The sequence below is a fragment of the Haematobia irritans genome, chromosome 2 (assembly GCF_050003625.1).
Source record: "Haematobia irritans isolate KBUSLIRL chromosome 2, ASM5000362v1, whole genome shotgun sequence".
Lineage (NCBI taxonomy): Eukaryota > Metazoa > Arthropoda > Insecta > Diptera > Muscidae > Haematobia > Haematobia irritans.
In genome coordinates, this window is record NC_134398.1 from 172144613 (window position 1) to 172162899 (window position 18287).

Sequence of the window (18287 nt, forward strand, 5' to 3'; positions counted from 1 at the left end):
CCATTAGTTTGCCAGCGGACTTTTGAGTCTTTCCACGCTTCGGAGGCGGTTCACCGGTCGCTATCCACTCAGCCACTGTCGATTGGACTCAGGAGTGTAGTGATGGAGCCATGTTTCATCCATTGTCACATATCGACGGAAAAACTCGGATGTATTACGAGTTAACAGTTGCAAACACCGCTCAGAATCATCAACACGTTGTTGTTTTTGGTCAAATGTGAGGCACCCATTTTGCACAGAGCTTTCGTATATCCAAATATTGATGTACGATATGACCAATACGTTCCTTTGACATCTTTAAGGCCTCTGCTATATCGATCAACTTCATTTTACGGTCATTCAAAATCATGTAGTGGATTTTTTTGATGTTTTCGTCGGTAACCACCTCTTTCGGGCGTCCACTGCGTTCACCGTCCTCCGTGCTCATTTCACCACGCTTGAATTTTGCATACCAATCAATTATTGTTGATTTCCCTGGGGCAGAGTCCGGAAACTCATTATCAATCCAAGTTTTTGCTTCTACCGTATTTTTTCCCTTCAGAAAACAGTATTTTATCAAAACACGAAATTCCTTTCTTCCATTTTTTTCACAATAACAAAAGTTGCTTCACAAAAGACGCTCTATCACACAAACTAATTGGCTTACAGACGTCAAATTTTGACACGAATCATTTGAAGGTTGGTACTATATAAAAATAATATGCATTTAATAAAAGCGACACCATCTATGTGTCAGACCGGGGATTTATCGGCCAACCTATTATAGCCCCCCATATGGACTAACTTACAATTTAGAAGACAATGTTAAGAAGATTTAAGATACCTTGCCGTCGGCAATTGTTACCACAATCCCAGTAATTCAATTGTGAAGTAGAGGCTTTAGTAGTAGTTGCTACACAATCCATGCTGGAGGGTACATAAGATTCAGCTTGGCCGTACTTACGGCCGTATATACTTGTTTTTTATATATATATTTATTCATATTAAGACATTTATTTACATTGTTTTTTATTTACTTGTTTACTTCTTAACCTTTTTTTCTACATTCTAAAAAAGAGATCTAGATTTTCTACCCTCACCACTAAATAATCACATCAAATTATGATCATCTTGGATTTGTTATTCGTACTACCGTTGGTTCTATGGCCCGGCGCATGCGACACATAGCTCCATTACCAAATGGCCTCCGTTTGTTGGTGCTCAAATAGAAAATACCACGTTTCGGGTGTGCTGGTTCTCCGCCCATAAAAACTTGAGCCCGACACAATTTACTTTCAAAACTGCAATCACATTTCTGCTTAATGATATTATCATAGGTTCTACATTGTATAGCTCCAAAGGCATAACTGTTGCGTATTGATTCAACAAAATAATACAAAGCACTAAAGTGATCACAACTAAAATCCGGTTCCATAACGGTCACATTGGGGCAATGCGGCTGACCTAAACCCCAATTGGGGAAAAACGAAGCATGAGCCAAATTACTACCACGATAACCAAAGAGTGCAGTATCGGTTTGTATGGATTCCACATAGTTTGCTGAATCTGCAGTTAGACGATACTCATCATTCAACACGTGATGTATGGGTCCAGCTGTGTCCAATGCATAAATTACTCCATATCGTGAATCTTTCAATAGTTTTCCAGCTACACCAGCTATATGACAACCATAACTATGACCAATCAAATACATTTCTTCGAAAGGATATTTTGTTGTCTTATGCAAGAAACTGGTGAACTCATTTAATTGTTGGGCTATTTTGAATATTTCCGCTATTACTCGTATATAGTTGATGTCCAACGAATAATCACTCCAATCCACTAAGATGACATTAAAATTTCCTACTTCTAAATATGAATCTTTTATGGCAGCACTAGAACATGTCGTTGCCTTGCCATTCCAACCATGAATTGAAATTCTGAAAGTAAAGAAATTTTCACAAAGTTAAGGAAATAAAAACTAAAAACAAGTCAAGTTTGAGAGGTTTCATTATGGGATAAAAAAAATGTTTTTTCTTTTTGAAAAAGTCGATTATAATGTCGATATAATTTGAGAAGATAACCAATACTCCGATTATTAGAAGATAAATTTCTTATTTTTATACCCTTCACCATAGGATTTGTAACACATCGAAATATTGGTCTTAGACCCGAAGTACAAATTTCATCCGGTCCAGTTGAAAATTGGTACGAGATGTTAGTATATGCCATTTTATTTCATGCAACTATTGATCGCCTCAAATTGTCCATCCGCTTAGTTCAATTTTAGCATACTCTTTCCAACATTTCGGCCGGTATCTTACAATTAAATGCTTCAATGTTGTCTTCCAGTGAGTCAATTGAAGCGGGCTTTAACATAACCTCACAAAATAGTCTAAAGACGTTAAATCGGGCGATATAGGCGGCCAATTGACCGGTCACGAACGTGAAATAAAATATTCACCGAACTCGCCTCTCAATAACTCCATTGTTAGGCGTGCTAACTATGTGGCATGTGGCACCGTCTTGTTGAAACCACAAATCATGCTGAAATCAAGTTCGTGAATTGTGGGCAAAAAAAAGTTGGATATCATTCACAGTCACGTTACGATTCACATCATCTTCAGAGAAGTACGGTCCACAAGCCTTTCAATTTGTACAAAATTTTAGTTACATTTTTCAGCATGAAGGTAGTTTCCCTTGTTATACCCTGTGTCACACTGTTGACAAGGGTATTATAGTTAGTACATATGTTTGCAATACCCAGAAGGAAACGAGATAGACACATGGTGCCTTTGGCAATAATGTTCAGGGCCGGCTCCTGAGTCGATCTAGCCATGTCCGACTGTTTGTGAAGACATTTTTGTAATCAAAGTCTATTTCGCAGCTTTAGTCCAATCGACTTCAAATTTGGCACAAGTATGATTTTTGGGTTATAATAGAACCCTATTGATTTTGAAATCGTTTCGTGGCCTCTGGTCCCACAAGCCAGAGTATTACACTAATTTTCATGAAATTGTACACAAGGAGTACAATTGATAGTGTCTTAATGTGAGGCAAATTTGGTTGAAATCGGTTCAGATTTAGATATAGCTCCCATACATATCTTTCGTCCGATTTACACTCATATGACCATAAAGGCAAAAGTTGTGATCCAATTAACGTAAAATTTTGCGCAAGGCGTAGAATTACCATTCTAGAAATGCATGCCATATTTGGTCAAAATTGGTTTAGATTTTGCCGGATTTACACCCAAAAAAAAGTGAACCCACCGTGGAAAATTTTAACTAAAATAGTTTTCTAATTGCAGCATGTTACAAATAAGTTAATACTTTTTGTCAAATTGAAGAAAATTTATTAAAAATAATTAATTGTTTTCTCTTGTTTAAGATAATTTCATCTGTTGAAAGAAAAAATTGGATTTAAAAATTGTTAAAATGTCTTTAGCGCTATACGAAGTTCATGACAGGTACAAATTTAGTAAAATTTACTCATTTGAGAGACCTATGAACTCAATTTAAGCAAACTTCTGTCATTTTAGGAAAATATGAACTGTTTTATTTTTTAGTAAAATTGTGCACTATATTTGTATACAACTTTTTTTTCTTATTTTTAGTTCACGTCATTAAAGTTAGCAAAAAAATATTCAAATAAGGAACATTTACTCATATTGTGCAAAATTTAACTAAAATCAACTAATCTTCATGAACTAAAATAAAGTTCAGTTGGCATTAGAGCCCCTTTTTTCTGGGTGTAGACTCATGTAACCACCGAAGGTCAAAATCTCGAATTTACTAGACATTTTGCACAGAGAATACAATTATTATATTAACAATATGCCAATTTTTGTTTTTGGGCAAAAATAGCCAAACGAAGTATATACGGTCGTAAGTTCGACCAGGCCGAATCTTATGTACCCTCCACCATGGATTGCGTAGAAACTTCTACGAAAGACTGTCATCCACACTCGAATTACTTGGGTTGTGGTATCTTAAAACTTCTTAACATCGTTTTCTAAATTGTGAGTTAGTCCATACGTGGTATATATTAGACAAAAAAGTTATATATAGGTAAGTCTACAAATATTTACGAAATAATTAATATGGACTTTTTCACGGTACGTAGAGAGCCAGAATTGAAATATGGGGGGCGGCTAATATGGGGGCTACATAGAATTTTGTACTTGATATGGACCAATTTTGGTGTGATTGGGGATCGATTTATCTGAGGGCTATATATAACTATAGACCGATATGGACCTAGTTAGGCATGGTTGTTAACGGCCATATACTAGAACAATGTATTAAATTTCAACTGACTCGGATGAAATTTGCTCCTCCAACAGGCTCCAAAACCAAATCTCGGTATCGGTTTATATGGGGGCTATATATGATTATGGACTGATATGGACCACTTTTAGCATGGTTGTTAAATATCATATATTACCACCACGTACCAAATTTCAACCAGATGGGATGAATTTTTCTTCTCCAAAAGGCACAGGAGGTCAAATCTGGGGATCGGTTTATATGGGGGTTATATATAATTATGGACTGATATGAACCAATTCCTGGATGGTTGGTGGATACCATATACTAACATCACGTACCAAATTTCAACCGAATCGTATGAATTTGGCTCTTCCAAGGGGCTCCGGAAGTCAAATCTGGGGATAGGTTTATATGTGGCCTATATATAATTAATGACCGATTTCGACCAATTTTTGCATGGGTGTTTGAGGCCATATATTAACATATATTTCAACTGAATCAGATGAATTTTGGTCTTCCAAGAGGCTCCTGAGGTCAAATCTGGTGATCGGTTTATATGGGGGCTATATATAATTATGGACCGATGTGGACAAATTTTTGCATGGTCATTATTATTATTATGGTCATTACTTACACCATATACCAAATTTCAGCCGGAGCGGATGGAATTTGTTTCTCTTAGAGGCTCCGCAAGTCAAATCGGGGGATCGGTTTATATGGGGGCTATATATAATTATGGACCGATGGGGTCCATAAATACCCTACGGGAAATGGATCAACCACAGAACCGGTACAGGACTAGTCCCTGGTGTGTATGGACCAGTCCTAGTTCTGGTCAAAACGTATGGAAGGGACCGGTCACTTTAACATGGGTTTGCCATTGACGGGGTAAATTTACATTTTAGGACGCGTCTTGGACTCATCCCAAAGAACACAATTTAGCAGGAGCACCCCTTAGACAGGTCCGCAGGAACCAGTCTCGGACAAACTCTTGGAAATCCGTTTCAAATTGGGCATCCCAATCGAACCCGAAATGCAAAAAAAAACTTTTGAAATATGTCGAATATTTCAGGAACCAGTCTCGGACAAACTCTTAGAAATCCGTTTCAAATTGGGCATCGCAATCGAACCCGAAATGCAAAAAAAAAAACTTTTGAAATATGTCGAATATGTAAATGTGAAAATGGATCTAAGATTTTAATATGAAGCGAATACGGAAATTAATTACGACTATTTAAAAATTGTAACTAAGTGGAGCACTAGTACCAGTTCTGTGATAGGTCAGTGGCAATTTGCACCAATTTCCCGTAGGGTATATATAGCCACCATATATACCGATACCCAGAGCAATTTTCATCCGATCCGGTTGAAATTTCGGATGTGGTGTGAGTATATAACCACTAACATTCATACTAATATTGGTCAATATCATTGCATAATTCAGGGATCAGGAGCGGAGCGGAGCAAGCCCTTTTTTGCCGGAGCGGGAGCGGCATTTCTAAAATCCGGAGCGGAGCGGGAGCGGGAGCGGAGCGGTTTCCAAATGAAAAACCGCTCCGCTCCGAATAAAATATTACTTGAGTGAAATGTGTAACTTTGAAATTACACTGTGTAGGTAATTTCAAATATAGCTAGTACTTAGCGCAGTGTGAGTAAACGTTTAAAATGTACGATATGTATTTTTGTACGTACGTACATTGGGGAAAACACAACGTGTTTTTTTTTTGTAATTGTTTTCAAAAACGGCAAATGTCAAAATATATCTCTATTACGTGTTGTAAAAGTAACAACAGTACTTTCGATCAATTTCATCCCGTATTACTACAAAGATGTTTGTAATGAACGTCAAATAAATGCAATTAAACGATCTTATTTATATTTAATTTTTTAGTTTTCTACACTGAAAAAAATATTGTCGTGAAGTGAAAGATTTCATGTCCTTAGAATAAGAATGCAAATTTTGCTTAACATGGAAGACGCATTTCTCTAAAATAAAGTTTTTTCCTTGTCCAAAAGTCAATAAACTTTTGAATGAAGTTGTAATGTCCTTATAATTAAGTGATTTTACTTAAAAATGTGTATCATACATGAAAGATAAAATTTTTGTGGTAAGGTCAACGTGACTTTAATAATTAAGAAAAATTCTTTAAAATTAATAAAATTGTCTTTAAATTTGTTTTGTTACATAACCCCCAAATTTAAAAGAGAATTGCGTTTTTAAAATATCCTTACTTGTATTCTCCGCTCACACAAAAAAAAAAATTTCTGATTCAATCACGAAATTAATTGATCCAATTAATTTTTTAATTGAAATGTCTTCAATCACAGAAATGATAGTATCAATTAAAAAATTAATTGACAGTCAATTAAAAAATTCATTGATCCAATTAAATATTTAATTGATACTATTAATTTGTGTGATTGATTTTTATTTCAATTAAAAAATTTGTTGAATCAATTAAGTTTTTAATTGAATATTTTTTAAAACGCAATTAAGATTTTAATTGGAAAAATGTTCGTGAAATTTTTTTCTGTGCTTCTTTGGCTCGGAATTAATACCCAAACTGTTAAAGTAAAGACAAAATCTTTGGAACCGGGCATGCTTTTTTTCAGTGTGAGGACATTCATATTTGCTTTACTATTGTACTATATCCTAGCATTCTCATATTTCTGATATTAGTTCTCGAAAATTTAATTAAAATTATGGATAGTTTAAATTTTAGTTGAAAAATGTGAGCATATACATTTATTTTAATTTTTTCTCACATTGAAAACTAATGACTTGATTTGTATTATTGCATGTTATGTACTTTTTTTGAGAACGAACATTTCATAAAAACGCTGTTCGAAAATGTATTTTTACAATAAAGGAGAAAAAAGCGAAAAACAGTAGATCTGAGTAAGAATATTCGTAAGTATACCACGGACTGATTTCGATGGAGGTTGTTGCAAACATAAACATACACACACACATTACAAATATAACAAAACCTCTTCTTCCAATCAGCGTTGCCGTTTTGGTCCGATCGGACCACAATTGGTCCAAAAGATTTCTAATTTTTAAATTTGGTCCGATGGTCAGACCAAACAGAATTTGGTCCATTTTCATAAATTTTGTTTCTATCACATATTAAATAGTAGATGTTGCACCGCAAAGAATATTGTCGGGAGGCCAAATATTTCACATGCTTAAAATACGAATACGAATTTTGCTTAGAATAGAAGACGTATTTCTCTGAAATAAAGTTTTTTCCTTGTCTAAATGTCTCTAAACTTTTCAATGAAGTCTGTTTGTCCTTATAGCTAAGTGATTCGACATAAAAATGTGTATCCTAACATGAATGAAAATTTCGTTTTAATGAAGTCAAAATGGATTTAATATTTCTGAAAAAATCTTCAGAATTAATAAAATGTTTCAACACATTGTTTTAAAGTCATTATACCATAAACCACATAGTGGTTAGGGTATAATAAGTTTGATCTGCCAAAAAATGTGCCTACCAGAAATATTGATTTTAGACCCCATAAAATATATACCGATCGACTCAGAATCACCTCCTGAGTCGATCTAGCGCTTGGTGTCCGTCCGTCCGTCTGTCCATGTATTTGCTGTTCACAGGATTCCGGTCGCAATTATTAACCGATTTTGATGAAATTTGGTACAGGGAGTTTTTTGGGCACAAGGACGAACGCTATTGAATTTGGAAGAAATCGGATCAAATTTAGATGATGATGACATTAAAGATAAATAAAATAAATTACTTCTTTTATCAAGCTCGCATTTCGGCACAGAGCAGTGTTCTGCAATTTTGGGATGAACGTCGAGCACACCCTCTGTATGAGCTGGCATGTGTAGTTCTAGGTGTTCCAGCTACACAAGTGAGTGTAGAGCGGAATTTTTCTGCTCTTAAACATATATATAATCACTTACGCTTCCGCCTAACGGAAACATACTTTTAATTAATCTAAACACAAAATCTAAATAATTAATGTTATGTATAGCAAAAAATACTTTTTGCTTTTTTTTGTTTTTCTTTTATAATACAACTATTGAAGTAAGTTTTTTTGTTTTCGTAAAATAAAACTCAATTGAACAAATAATACAATGTTTGTACTATAATTTTCTCGAAGAGGAGCGGAGCGATTTTTATTCTCTCGGAGCGGAGCGTGGAGCGGAGCGATTTTCTTTTCTCCGGAGCGGGAGCGGAGCGGGGCGAAAAAAATGGACCGCTCCGGATCCCTGGCATAATTATATATAGCCCCCATATAAACCGATTCCCAGATTTAGTCGGCCCAGTCCGACTTTAAACGGCCTAATGGTGTCCGACTGTCTGTATATTTTAATCATGCTGCCTTCTTCAATAATGGAACTATTTCTATTATTATGAAAATTCACAAAAATTCAAAGGCCTTTTTTCTATGTATGGATTTTATTTTTGTGTAGGAGATTTTGTCAATTGTTGTTCTTTAAGCCCCATAAGATCCGAAGTTAGACTATCAGTACACTGCAGCAGTTAATTCTATCAAATAAATGAGTATATTTGGGAGGCACCATGTTGCAATGGTTACATGCCCACCTTGCATACAGAGGGGCATGGGTTCTAGTCCAGTTTCGACCAAACACCAAAAAGTTTTTCAGCGATGGATTATGCCCTCTCACCACCGTGGTGCAATGGTTAGCATGCCCACCTTGCATACACAAGGTCGTGGGTTCGATTCCTGCTAGGACCGAACACCAAACAGTTTTCAGCGGTGGAATATCCCACCTCAGTAATGCTGGTGACATTTCTGAGGGTTTCAAAGCGCCTCTGTAAGTGGTTTCACTGGAATGTGGAACGCCGTTCGGACTCGGCTATAAAAAGGAGGTCCCTTGTCATTGAGCTTAACATGGAATCGGGCAGCACTCAGTGATAAGAGAGAAGTTCACCACTGTGGTATCACAATGGACTGAATATATATATATATATATATATATATATATATATATATATATATATATATATATATATATATATATATATATATATATATATATATATATATATATATAGATATATATATATCTCGCCCGATATGGACTAATTCGTGTAGTCAAGTGTGCCAAATTTTATTGAATTCGGTTCAGATTTACATATAGCTCCCATATATATCGTCCGCCCGATTTACACTCATATGACCACAGTGGTCAATCTTTTACTCCGATTTAATTGAAATTTTGCACAGGGAGTAGAATTTGCATTGTAGCTATCCGTGCCAAATTTGGTTGAAATCGGTTCAGATTTAGATATATCTCCCATATATATCGTCCGCCCGATTTACACTCATATGACCACAGAGGCCAATTTTTAACTCCGATTTAGTTGAAATTTTGCACAGGGAGTAAAATTAGCATTGTAGCTATGTGTGCCAAATTTGTTTGAAATCGGTTCAGATTTAGATATAGCTCCCATATATATGTTTTTCTGATTTCGAAAAAAAATGGTCAAAATACCAACATTTTCCTTGTAAAATCGCCACTGCTTAGTCGAAAAGTTGTAAAAATTACTCTAATTTTCCTAAACTTCTAATACATATATATCGAGCGATAAATCATAAATAAACTTTTGCGAAGTTTCCTTAAAATTGCTTCAGATTTAAATGTTTCCCATATTTTTTTACTAACATTGTGTTCCACCCTAGTGCATTAGCCGACTTTTGAGTCTATAGATTTGGTAGAAGTCTATCAAATTCTGTCCAGATCGAGTGATATTTAAATGTATGTATTTGGGACAAACCTTTATATATAGCCCCCAACACATTTGACGGATGTGATATGGTATCGAAAATTTAGTTCTAACTACAAAGTGGTGCAGGGCCCCGCCCGACTTTTGACTTTCCTTACTTGTTTATCCTTTCATTGTTATGTCATAAATTTGGACTGAAATAGAGCATGTTTACTATGAAAAGTAAATATTATGTTATCAAATTACTTCCGCCTCCCACGGAAGGTGAGTATGTTTTTGTGTAACAATATAACGGGTTTGTTTCTTAAGTCTTTTGATTTACAATCGTTATCGGTAAAACATTCGACCTTTTCGACTTAACTGCCTTCTATAAGATTCATAAAATTCCTATAATTATTTACTTTTAACGAAAGTATGCTCAAGAATGATTCACAATTTTTTTTATGAAAAATTACTATAATTAAACAGTACAAACAATCCTTTCTGGTGGATGTTGAGGCATCTATAAATCACAGGTTTCAGATCATAAATTCAAGTTTTTTTGAGTATGTTGTAATTGCTGTCGTCAAACATACGGAACGTGTCATCACATTAACGCAAAATGTGAAAAAGTTATTCCCTTTTGCTGTAAGTACATAGTACTATAATAACCTATAAACATATGTACAATAAAAGCCGAAAATCAGGCAACCAATAAACGCCATATTAATAACACTTACTTCCTCCTCCGAGGCTATAATTATTTTCATTTTGATTTATTTATGTTTATTTTGATCTTAACGGTAGTTGTTTTGAAAGTTTATTGTAAATGTATGGTTTACTAAAATGCAAAAGAGCTTAACTTGAGTAGAAAATCAGTCGGAAAGTGCTCACTTTGATGGTGTGATATCCTTTGGAAGCCTTAATGAATATAATTTAGCATAATATAATTTATTAATTAAGTTTATTAAAATTATTTGTGTCATATGACCTTTTACATTGTAGCTAATATTTTGGTAATACATACCTTACTGGCCACTCCGCATTAAAATTGGACTCGTACAAAGATTTCTCATCTCCAGCCGTCAATACTTGTTTCATATATGGATTTTTCCTGGTATATAAATGAAAGCGTAAATGTTGATTTGTTGTTCGCCATCCAGGAGTTAATAGCTGACGAGCCTCCTTTGTAACTAGTCCCGCTATAAAATCAACTGTCAGCGGTTCACAATAACCCAACTGGTTTTTAAAATAATTGTCATTATCGTGGGCTTAAAAAAAACGAACAAAATAAAATGAAATGAAAACAAAAGTTAAAATAAGGATGATTGACAATAATCAGTTGTGGCAAAGTACCATGACATTGTAATAATAAATAATCACTTATCAATGAAAGGTGCCTCTTACTTTATCTCGAAATAATTTTTTTTCATCATTTACTATAGTTCATTAAATGCCTTAATTTATACGCTGTGTTCTCAGTATCGCACCCGAGGTGTCACCAATATCACACTGGTACATATGTCAAACTAGAAGTGAAGTTAAGTTATTCGAGATATAATTCAAGTGCAATAGCATGATAAAGGGTGATTTTTTAACAGCTATAGGAATATTTTTCAAAAAAAAAAAAATATTATAATAATAACGCAAAAAATTCAGAATAGTCATGAAATCTTTATTTGAATCGATAGTGCGGTCCATATTTCATGGAAATATTGACTACGATGACTGCGCCTCAAATGGTTTCATTGGGCCAAAAATGAGCTTCGTCGGTAAACACAAATTTTCGCGCGATTAACTTTCTTTAGAGAGCACTCATTTTGATAATAAAATTCAATAATTTGCAAGCGTTGTTCGTTTGTACATAGAAAAAAAAATAACAAGTATATACAGTAGTAAGTTCGGCCGGGCCGAATCTTAAATACCCACCACCATGAATTGAATATAATAGTTTCCTTTGAAAATTTCAGGGGGATTTGATGACAGATATGTTCCCAAGCAGATCAGTTCAACCAGTACGCTTCCCGCAGATAAATGTAAAGATTTTACCTATGAAGACTAGATCAGATTCTGAATTTATAGGAACCATTTTTTGTTTGAGTTTTAGAGGAATCATAAACATCTCTTGTAAGTGTGCAAGAAAATGATGAAATAACGCCTTGATTTGAAATCTAAAATCTGTGGATTTTCATCCCAATTATTTAAATGACTACGAGAAGTAAAATCTGGAAATTTTGCATTCAGTTTCAAGCAATTTTCATGATCAGTGCGCCTTCTATACCCTCAATAAGTGAAATCGATCTACGAGTATATGGAAGCCTTACCAAATGGACCGATAAAACTAATCATATACACTTTGTTATGGGTCTAAAATACCAGAATATTTTCAATTTGTGGAAAATCGGATAAAAACTAAAATTTTTAGAAACCCTAGGAGTTAAATCGGGAGTTCGGTGTAATGGGGGCTATACCAAAACATGGAAGGATACACACAGTATTCAGCACATCTAATTGTAGTTTTAGAATCTAGACCCCAAATCGGAGGGCCGGGTTATAAGGGGGCTATAGCAAAAACTGCACCGATACACAATATATTCGACACACTCTTTATGGTCCTAGAATACTTCCAGATTTCAGGCAAATTGGATAAAAACTACGGATTCTAGAAGCCCAAGAAGTAAAATCGGGAGATCGGTCTATATGGGGGCTATATCAAAACATGGACCGATAATCACCATTTTCGGCACATCTCTTTATTTTCCTATAATTCCTCTAGCTTTCCAATTTCAGGCAAATAGGGTAAAAATTACGGATTCTAGAAGCCCAAGAAGTAAAATCGGGAGATCGGTCTATATGGGGGCTATATCAAAACATGGATCGGTACTCACCATTTTCGACACACGTCTTTATGGTCCTAGAATACCTCTAGGTTCCAAATTTCCGGCAAATTGGATAAAAACTACGGATTCTAGAAGCCCAAGATGTAAAATCGGGAGATAGGTCTATATGAGGGCTATATCAAAACATGGACCTATACTCACCATTTTCGGCACACCTCTTTAAGGTTCTAGAATACCTCTAGATTTCCAATTTGAGGCAAATTGGGTAAAAATTACGTATTCTAGAAGATCAAGAAGTAAAATCGGGAGATCGGTCTATATAGTGGCTATATCAAAACATAGACTGGTACTCACCATTTTCGGCACACGTCTTTATGGTCTTAGAGTACCTCTAGATTTCAAATTTCAGGTAAATTGGATTAAAACTACGGATTCCAGAATCCCAAGAAGTAAAATCGGGAGATCAGTCTATATGAGGGCTATATCAAAACATGGACCAATACACCCCATTTTCAGCCCACCTCTTTATGGTCCTATAATACCTCTAGAATTAAAATTTCAGGCATATTGGATAAAAACTACGGATTCTAGAAGCCCAAGAAGTAAAATCGGGAGATCGGTCTATATGGGGGCTATATCATAACATGGACCGATAGGCACCATTTTCGGTACACTTTTTGATGGTCCTAAAATACCTCTAGATTTCCAATTTCAGGCAAATTGGATAAAAACTACAGTTTTTATAAGCACAAGACCCCAAATCGGGAGGTCGGTTTATATGGAGACTATATCAAAACTTGGACCGATATAGCCCATCTTCGAATTTGACCTGCCTGCAAACAACAGACGAATCTGTGCCAAATTTCAGAACGATAGCGCCATTATTGAAGGCTGTAGCGTGATTACAATAGACAGACGGACATGCTTATATGGTCTTAGAATTTCTCCCTGATCAAGAATATATATACTTTATATAGTGGGAAATCGATATTTCGATGTGTTACAAACGGAACGACAAACTTATTATACCCCCGTCACCATTCTATGGTGGTGGGTAAAAAAATACAAATACGAATTTTTTCTTTGACCAGAAATCGATAAAGTTTTCAATGCTGGTGTTACTCAGTAATAAGAGAGAAGTTCACCACTGTGGTATCACAATGGACTGAATAGTCTAAGTGAACCTGAAAAATCTGGCTGCCACTATACCTACCCAACCTAACCTAATCTTCCGAGTTTGGTTAAAAAGTTAATTGTATTAATTAATTTTTAAATTAAAAATTAAAAAAAATGTAAAACATCATTGACTTAATTAACATAATTTTATCTTGATTAAAAATTTAATTGTATCATGTATATATGGCCGTAAGTTCGGCCAGGCCGAATCTTATGTACCCTCCACCATGGATTGCGTAGAAACTTCTACGAAAGACTGTCATCCACAATCGAATTACTTGGGTTGTGGTATCTTAAATCGTTTTCTAAATTGTGAGTTAGTCCATACATGGTATATATTAGACAAAAATGGTAACATATGTGTAGGTAAGTCTACAAATAATTACGAATCGATATGGACTTTTGCACGGTACGTAGGGAGCCAGAATTGAAATATGGGGGTCGCTTATATGGGGGCTATATATAATTTTTGTGTGATTGGGGATCGATTTATCTGAGGGTTATATACAACTATAGACCGATATGGACCTAGTTAGGCATGGTTGTTAGCGACCATATACTAGCACATCATCTGACTCGTATGAAATTTGCTCCTCCAAGAGGCTCCAAAACCAAATCTCGGTATCGGTTTATATGGGGGCTATATATGATTATGGACTGATATGGACCACTTTTGGCATGGCTGTTACATATCATATACACAGAAAAAGAAAGTAAACTATTTCATAGGAATAATGAACTACATCGTACGAAAGTTGAACAAAATTATACTCCACATTTTGAGATTTCCACAAAGCGTTGTTAAAACCAGGAAAATTTAATGCCCTGTGTTACTTTTTATCTACAACTCACGTAATTACACCCTCTCATAGAAGAAAAAATGAACTAAAAGTAAAGAATAAAATCATTGGCGCCAAATCATGACCATTTTAACCATACTGTAGTTCATTCTTACTATTTTTGGGATTCGCACGAATATATTCTTTTGCGTTAGTTCATATTGAACTCATGTGTACGGTCATTGAACTTTATACCCACGTTCATAAAATGTTTGAGACATACTTAAAAACGGGAAAATTTCATTGGCCTGCGGAAAATTTTGGAAAAAATAATAAAATTTAACTACCAACAAATAATTTTTTTCCCATAAAAATAAGTTTAAAATAGCCTTAGTTTAACTACGGCAATTTTTTTCGGTCTACTACCACCACGTACCAAATTTCAACCAGATCGGATGAATGTTGCTTCTCCAAAAGGCACCGGACGTCAAATCTGGGGATCGGTTTATATGGGGCCTATATATAATTATGGACCGATATGAACCAATTCCTGCATGGTTGTTGGATACCATATACTAACATCACGTACCAAATTTCAACCGAATCGGATGAATTTTGCTCTTCCAAGAGGCTCCGGAGGTCAAATCTGGGGATCGGTTTATATGGTTGCTATATATAATTATGGACTGATTTCGACCAATTTTTGCATGGGTGTTAGAGGCCATATATTAACACCACGTACCAAATTTCAACTGAATCAGATGAATTTTGGTCTCCCAAAAGGCTCCGGAAGTCAAATCTTGTGATCGGTATATATGGGGCTATATATAATTATGGACCGATGTAGACCATTTTTTGCGTGGTTATTAGAGACCATATACTAACACCATGTACCAAATTTCAGCCGGATCGGATGAAATTTGCTTCTCAAAGAGGCTCCGCAAGCCAAATCGGGGGATCGGTTTATAAGGGGGCTATATATAATTATTGGCCGATGTGGACCAATTTTTGCATGGAACATTTTCTTAGAGGCTCAGCAAGCCAAATCGGGGGATCGGTTTATAAGGAGGCTATATATAATTATTGGCCGATGTGGTCCAATTTTTGCATGGTTGTTAAAGACCATATACTAACACCATCTACCAAATTTCAGCCGGATTGGATGAAATTTGCTACTCTTAGAGGGTCTGCAAGCCAAATTTGGGGGTCCGTTTATATGGGGGCTATACGTAAAAGTGGACCGATATGGCCCATGTGCAATACCATCCGACCTACATCAATAACAACTACCTGTGCCCAGTTTCAAGTCGATAGCTTTACTAATAGAAAAATTTTCGTTTTATTAACGAAATGTGTCATTGAAAGTGAGCTAATGAAGAACATTCTTTAATATAACGAAATTGTTCATTATTATGACGAACTTTATATTATTTAACGTAAGGTTTCGTACTATTAACGTAAATTTTCATTGTATTAATGAAAATGTTTCGTTATATCAATGAAAAAATTTCGTTGGCTCAATTTTAATGAAATTTTCTTTGTGTGTTGTTTCGTTCAGAAGTTAGCGTGATTTCAACAGACGGACGGACATGATCAGATCGATTCAAAATTTCATCACGACCCAGAATAATATACTTTATGGGGTCTTAGAACAATATTTCGATGTGTTACAAACAGAATGACAAAGTTAATATACCCCCATCCTATGGTGGAGGGTATAAAAAGGCTTCAAGAATAGGTTAATGCTTATTTTGAGGATATCTGCCATAATGTGGATTTTTAATTGGCTTTCATTTATTTATCATCAATAGCCTTGTTAATATAACGTGTCTTTATTTTAAAGAAGCCACATCTTTGGCTCGGAATCAATACCAAAATCTTTAAAACGAGTTCAAAATCTTTGGATCCATGTAAACTTTTTTGAGTGTGGGTGATATCTCGAATTACTTCCTAAACTTTTTTACATCTTATGTCACATCCTTCAGACTTGTGCTCAGAAAAGAAGGATCTAAAAATCAATTTGAGTTGTATTCACTAAGATAAGAAAGTTAATCATATGTGGTGACACAATAGACTAATAAATTTGGAGTAATGGTCCAATTATTATTATCACCTAAAATAACCAAAATAAACGAAGTTATATTCAGCTCTCAAACGATTAACGTTATTGTGGATAACACTTATTGACTTAAGCCTTGCTCATACATAGCACATAAACTTGAAAATTTTTTCTTTTGTTGACATTCATTGGAAAGTCCATATATTTGCTTAAAACAAGGTTTGTTTTTGTTTACCCACTTACAATGTTAACATTAAAAACTTCACTAAGTGAGATGATTTATTTATAATGTATATAGACAATTACAAATCATCCATATGTTTACAATAAATAGTACTCTTACTAAAATATAAATACAAACTTCTCCTCCACAGTCACTTTTATTTTCACATAATATTAGAGAGTGCTTGTTGCTTAAGTCTTTTGTTTTTTTTTTTTAACAACAAATCTCAAGACTTAACTATTTTCATGATCATTTTGTTTTAGTTTTTTTTTTTCACTTTGACTAATTTTACATTGATTTTTAATTAATCACATTTCCTGACAAATACAAACCCAAAATTTCTGTTATCTTCGTTGTCATCAAAACCATGAAAATAATACACAATCTTAACATTTTGATTTTTGTATGATTTTCTACCGACTAAAACTTTATCTCAACAACTAAATGCGAGACAACACGAAGCGTACCCACGAATATCCTGTGAACAACTGTTCTTCCCTTTCACATAGAATACAAATTTATTGTACAAAAGAACAAGAACATTCAGAGAATCTGAGTTGTATGACAAGAAGAAGAACCACATTAACAAAGGCAAAAAAATTGCAAAAGCTACTCAATTAAAGGGGAATGCATAAAAACGAATAGCATTGTAGAAATGTTTTGTTTCCCATTTTTTGTAGTTTGTAGTTTTTAGGGTCCTATGACAATGACGTATCACATTATATTGATACTAAGAAATGTTGCAAATTATACACCTAATAGGGATATGATGTTAATAACTGTTATTATATGAAGAATCATGTCATCCATTCTGGATTATTATCTCGCTGATGATTTCTAAAAATAGAAAACATTCATAAATTTGTGAACTATGATTGGTACGTTCTATAGAACATTCAGTTATCAGCAAAAATTTCGTAAAATGCCTAAAAGGCAATATGCAGATATAGAAGACCTGCACTGAAAAAATATTTAGGTCATAGTAAAGATTACGCAACCTTAATTTTATGATGTACAATTTACAAAATATTAATGACAAATTTCTTAAAAATAATGCAAAAATATTTAGGTCATAGTAAAGATTACGCAACCTTAATTTTATGATGTACAATTTACAAAATATTAATGACAAATTTCTTAAAAATAATGCAAAAATATTTAGGTCATAGTAAAGATTACGCAACCTTAATTTTATGATGTACAATTTACAAAATATTAATGACAAATTTCTTAAAAATAATGAAATTTTAATTAATAA

At 34.5% G+C, this 18287-nt stretch overlaps 1 protein-coding gene across 1 annotated transcript; it reads right to left on the reverse strand.

Moving 5' to 3' along the window:
- Positions 1–952: 952 nt before the first annotated feature.
- LOC142224373 (phospholipase A1 4-like) lies at positions 953–17504 on the reverse strand. Its single transcript, XM_075294149.1, has 3 exons — positions 17362–17504; positions 10980–11223; positions 953–1919 (listed from the first exon to the last, which is right to left on the reverse strand). Exons 1-3 carry the CDS (start codon positions 17420–17422, stop codon positions 1106–1108), a joined length of 1119 nt encoding a protein of 372 aa, XP_075150264.1. The 5' UTR covers positions 17423–17504; the 3' UTR covers positions 953–1105.
- Between the last annotated feature and the right edge of the window lie 783 nt (positions 17505–18287).

Bases quoted from the DNA above. Each gene is read 5' to 3' on its own strand.
- LOC142224373 (XM_075294149.1), bottom strand. From the start codon at position 17,422: ATGTTAAGATTGTGTATTATTTTCATGGTTTTGATGACAACGAAGATA. The intron at 11,224-17,361 runs GTTTGTATTTGT...GTTTTTTTTAAG, and splicing joins GAAGATAACAGAAATTTTGG to CCCACGATAATGACAATTAT. The intron at 1,920-10,979 runs GTATGTATTACC...CTTTACTTTCAG, and splicing joins AATGCGGAGTGGCCAGTAAG to AATTTCAATTCATGGTTGGA.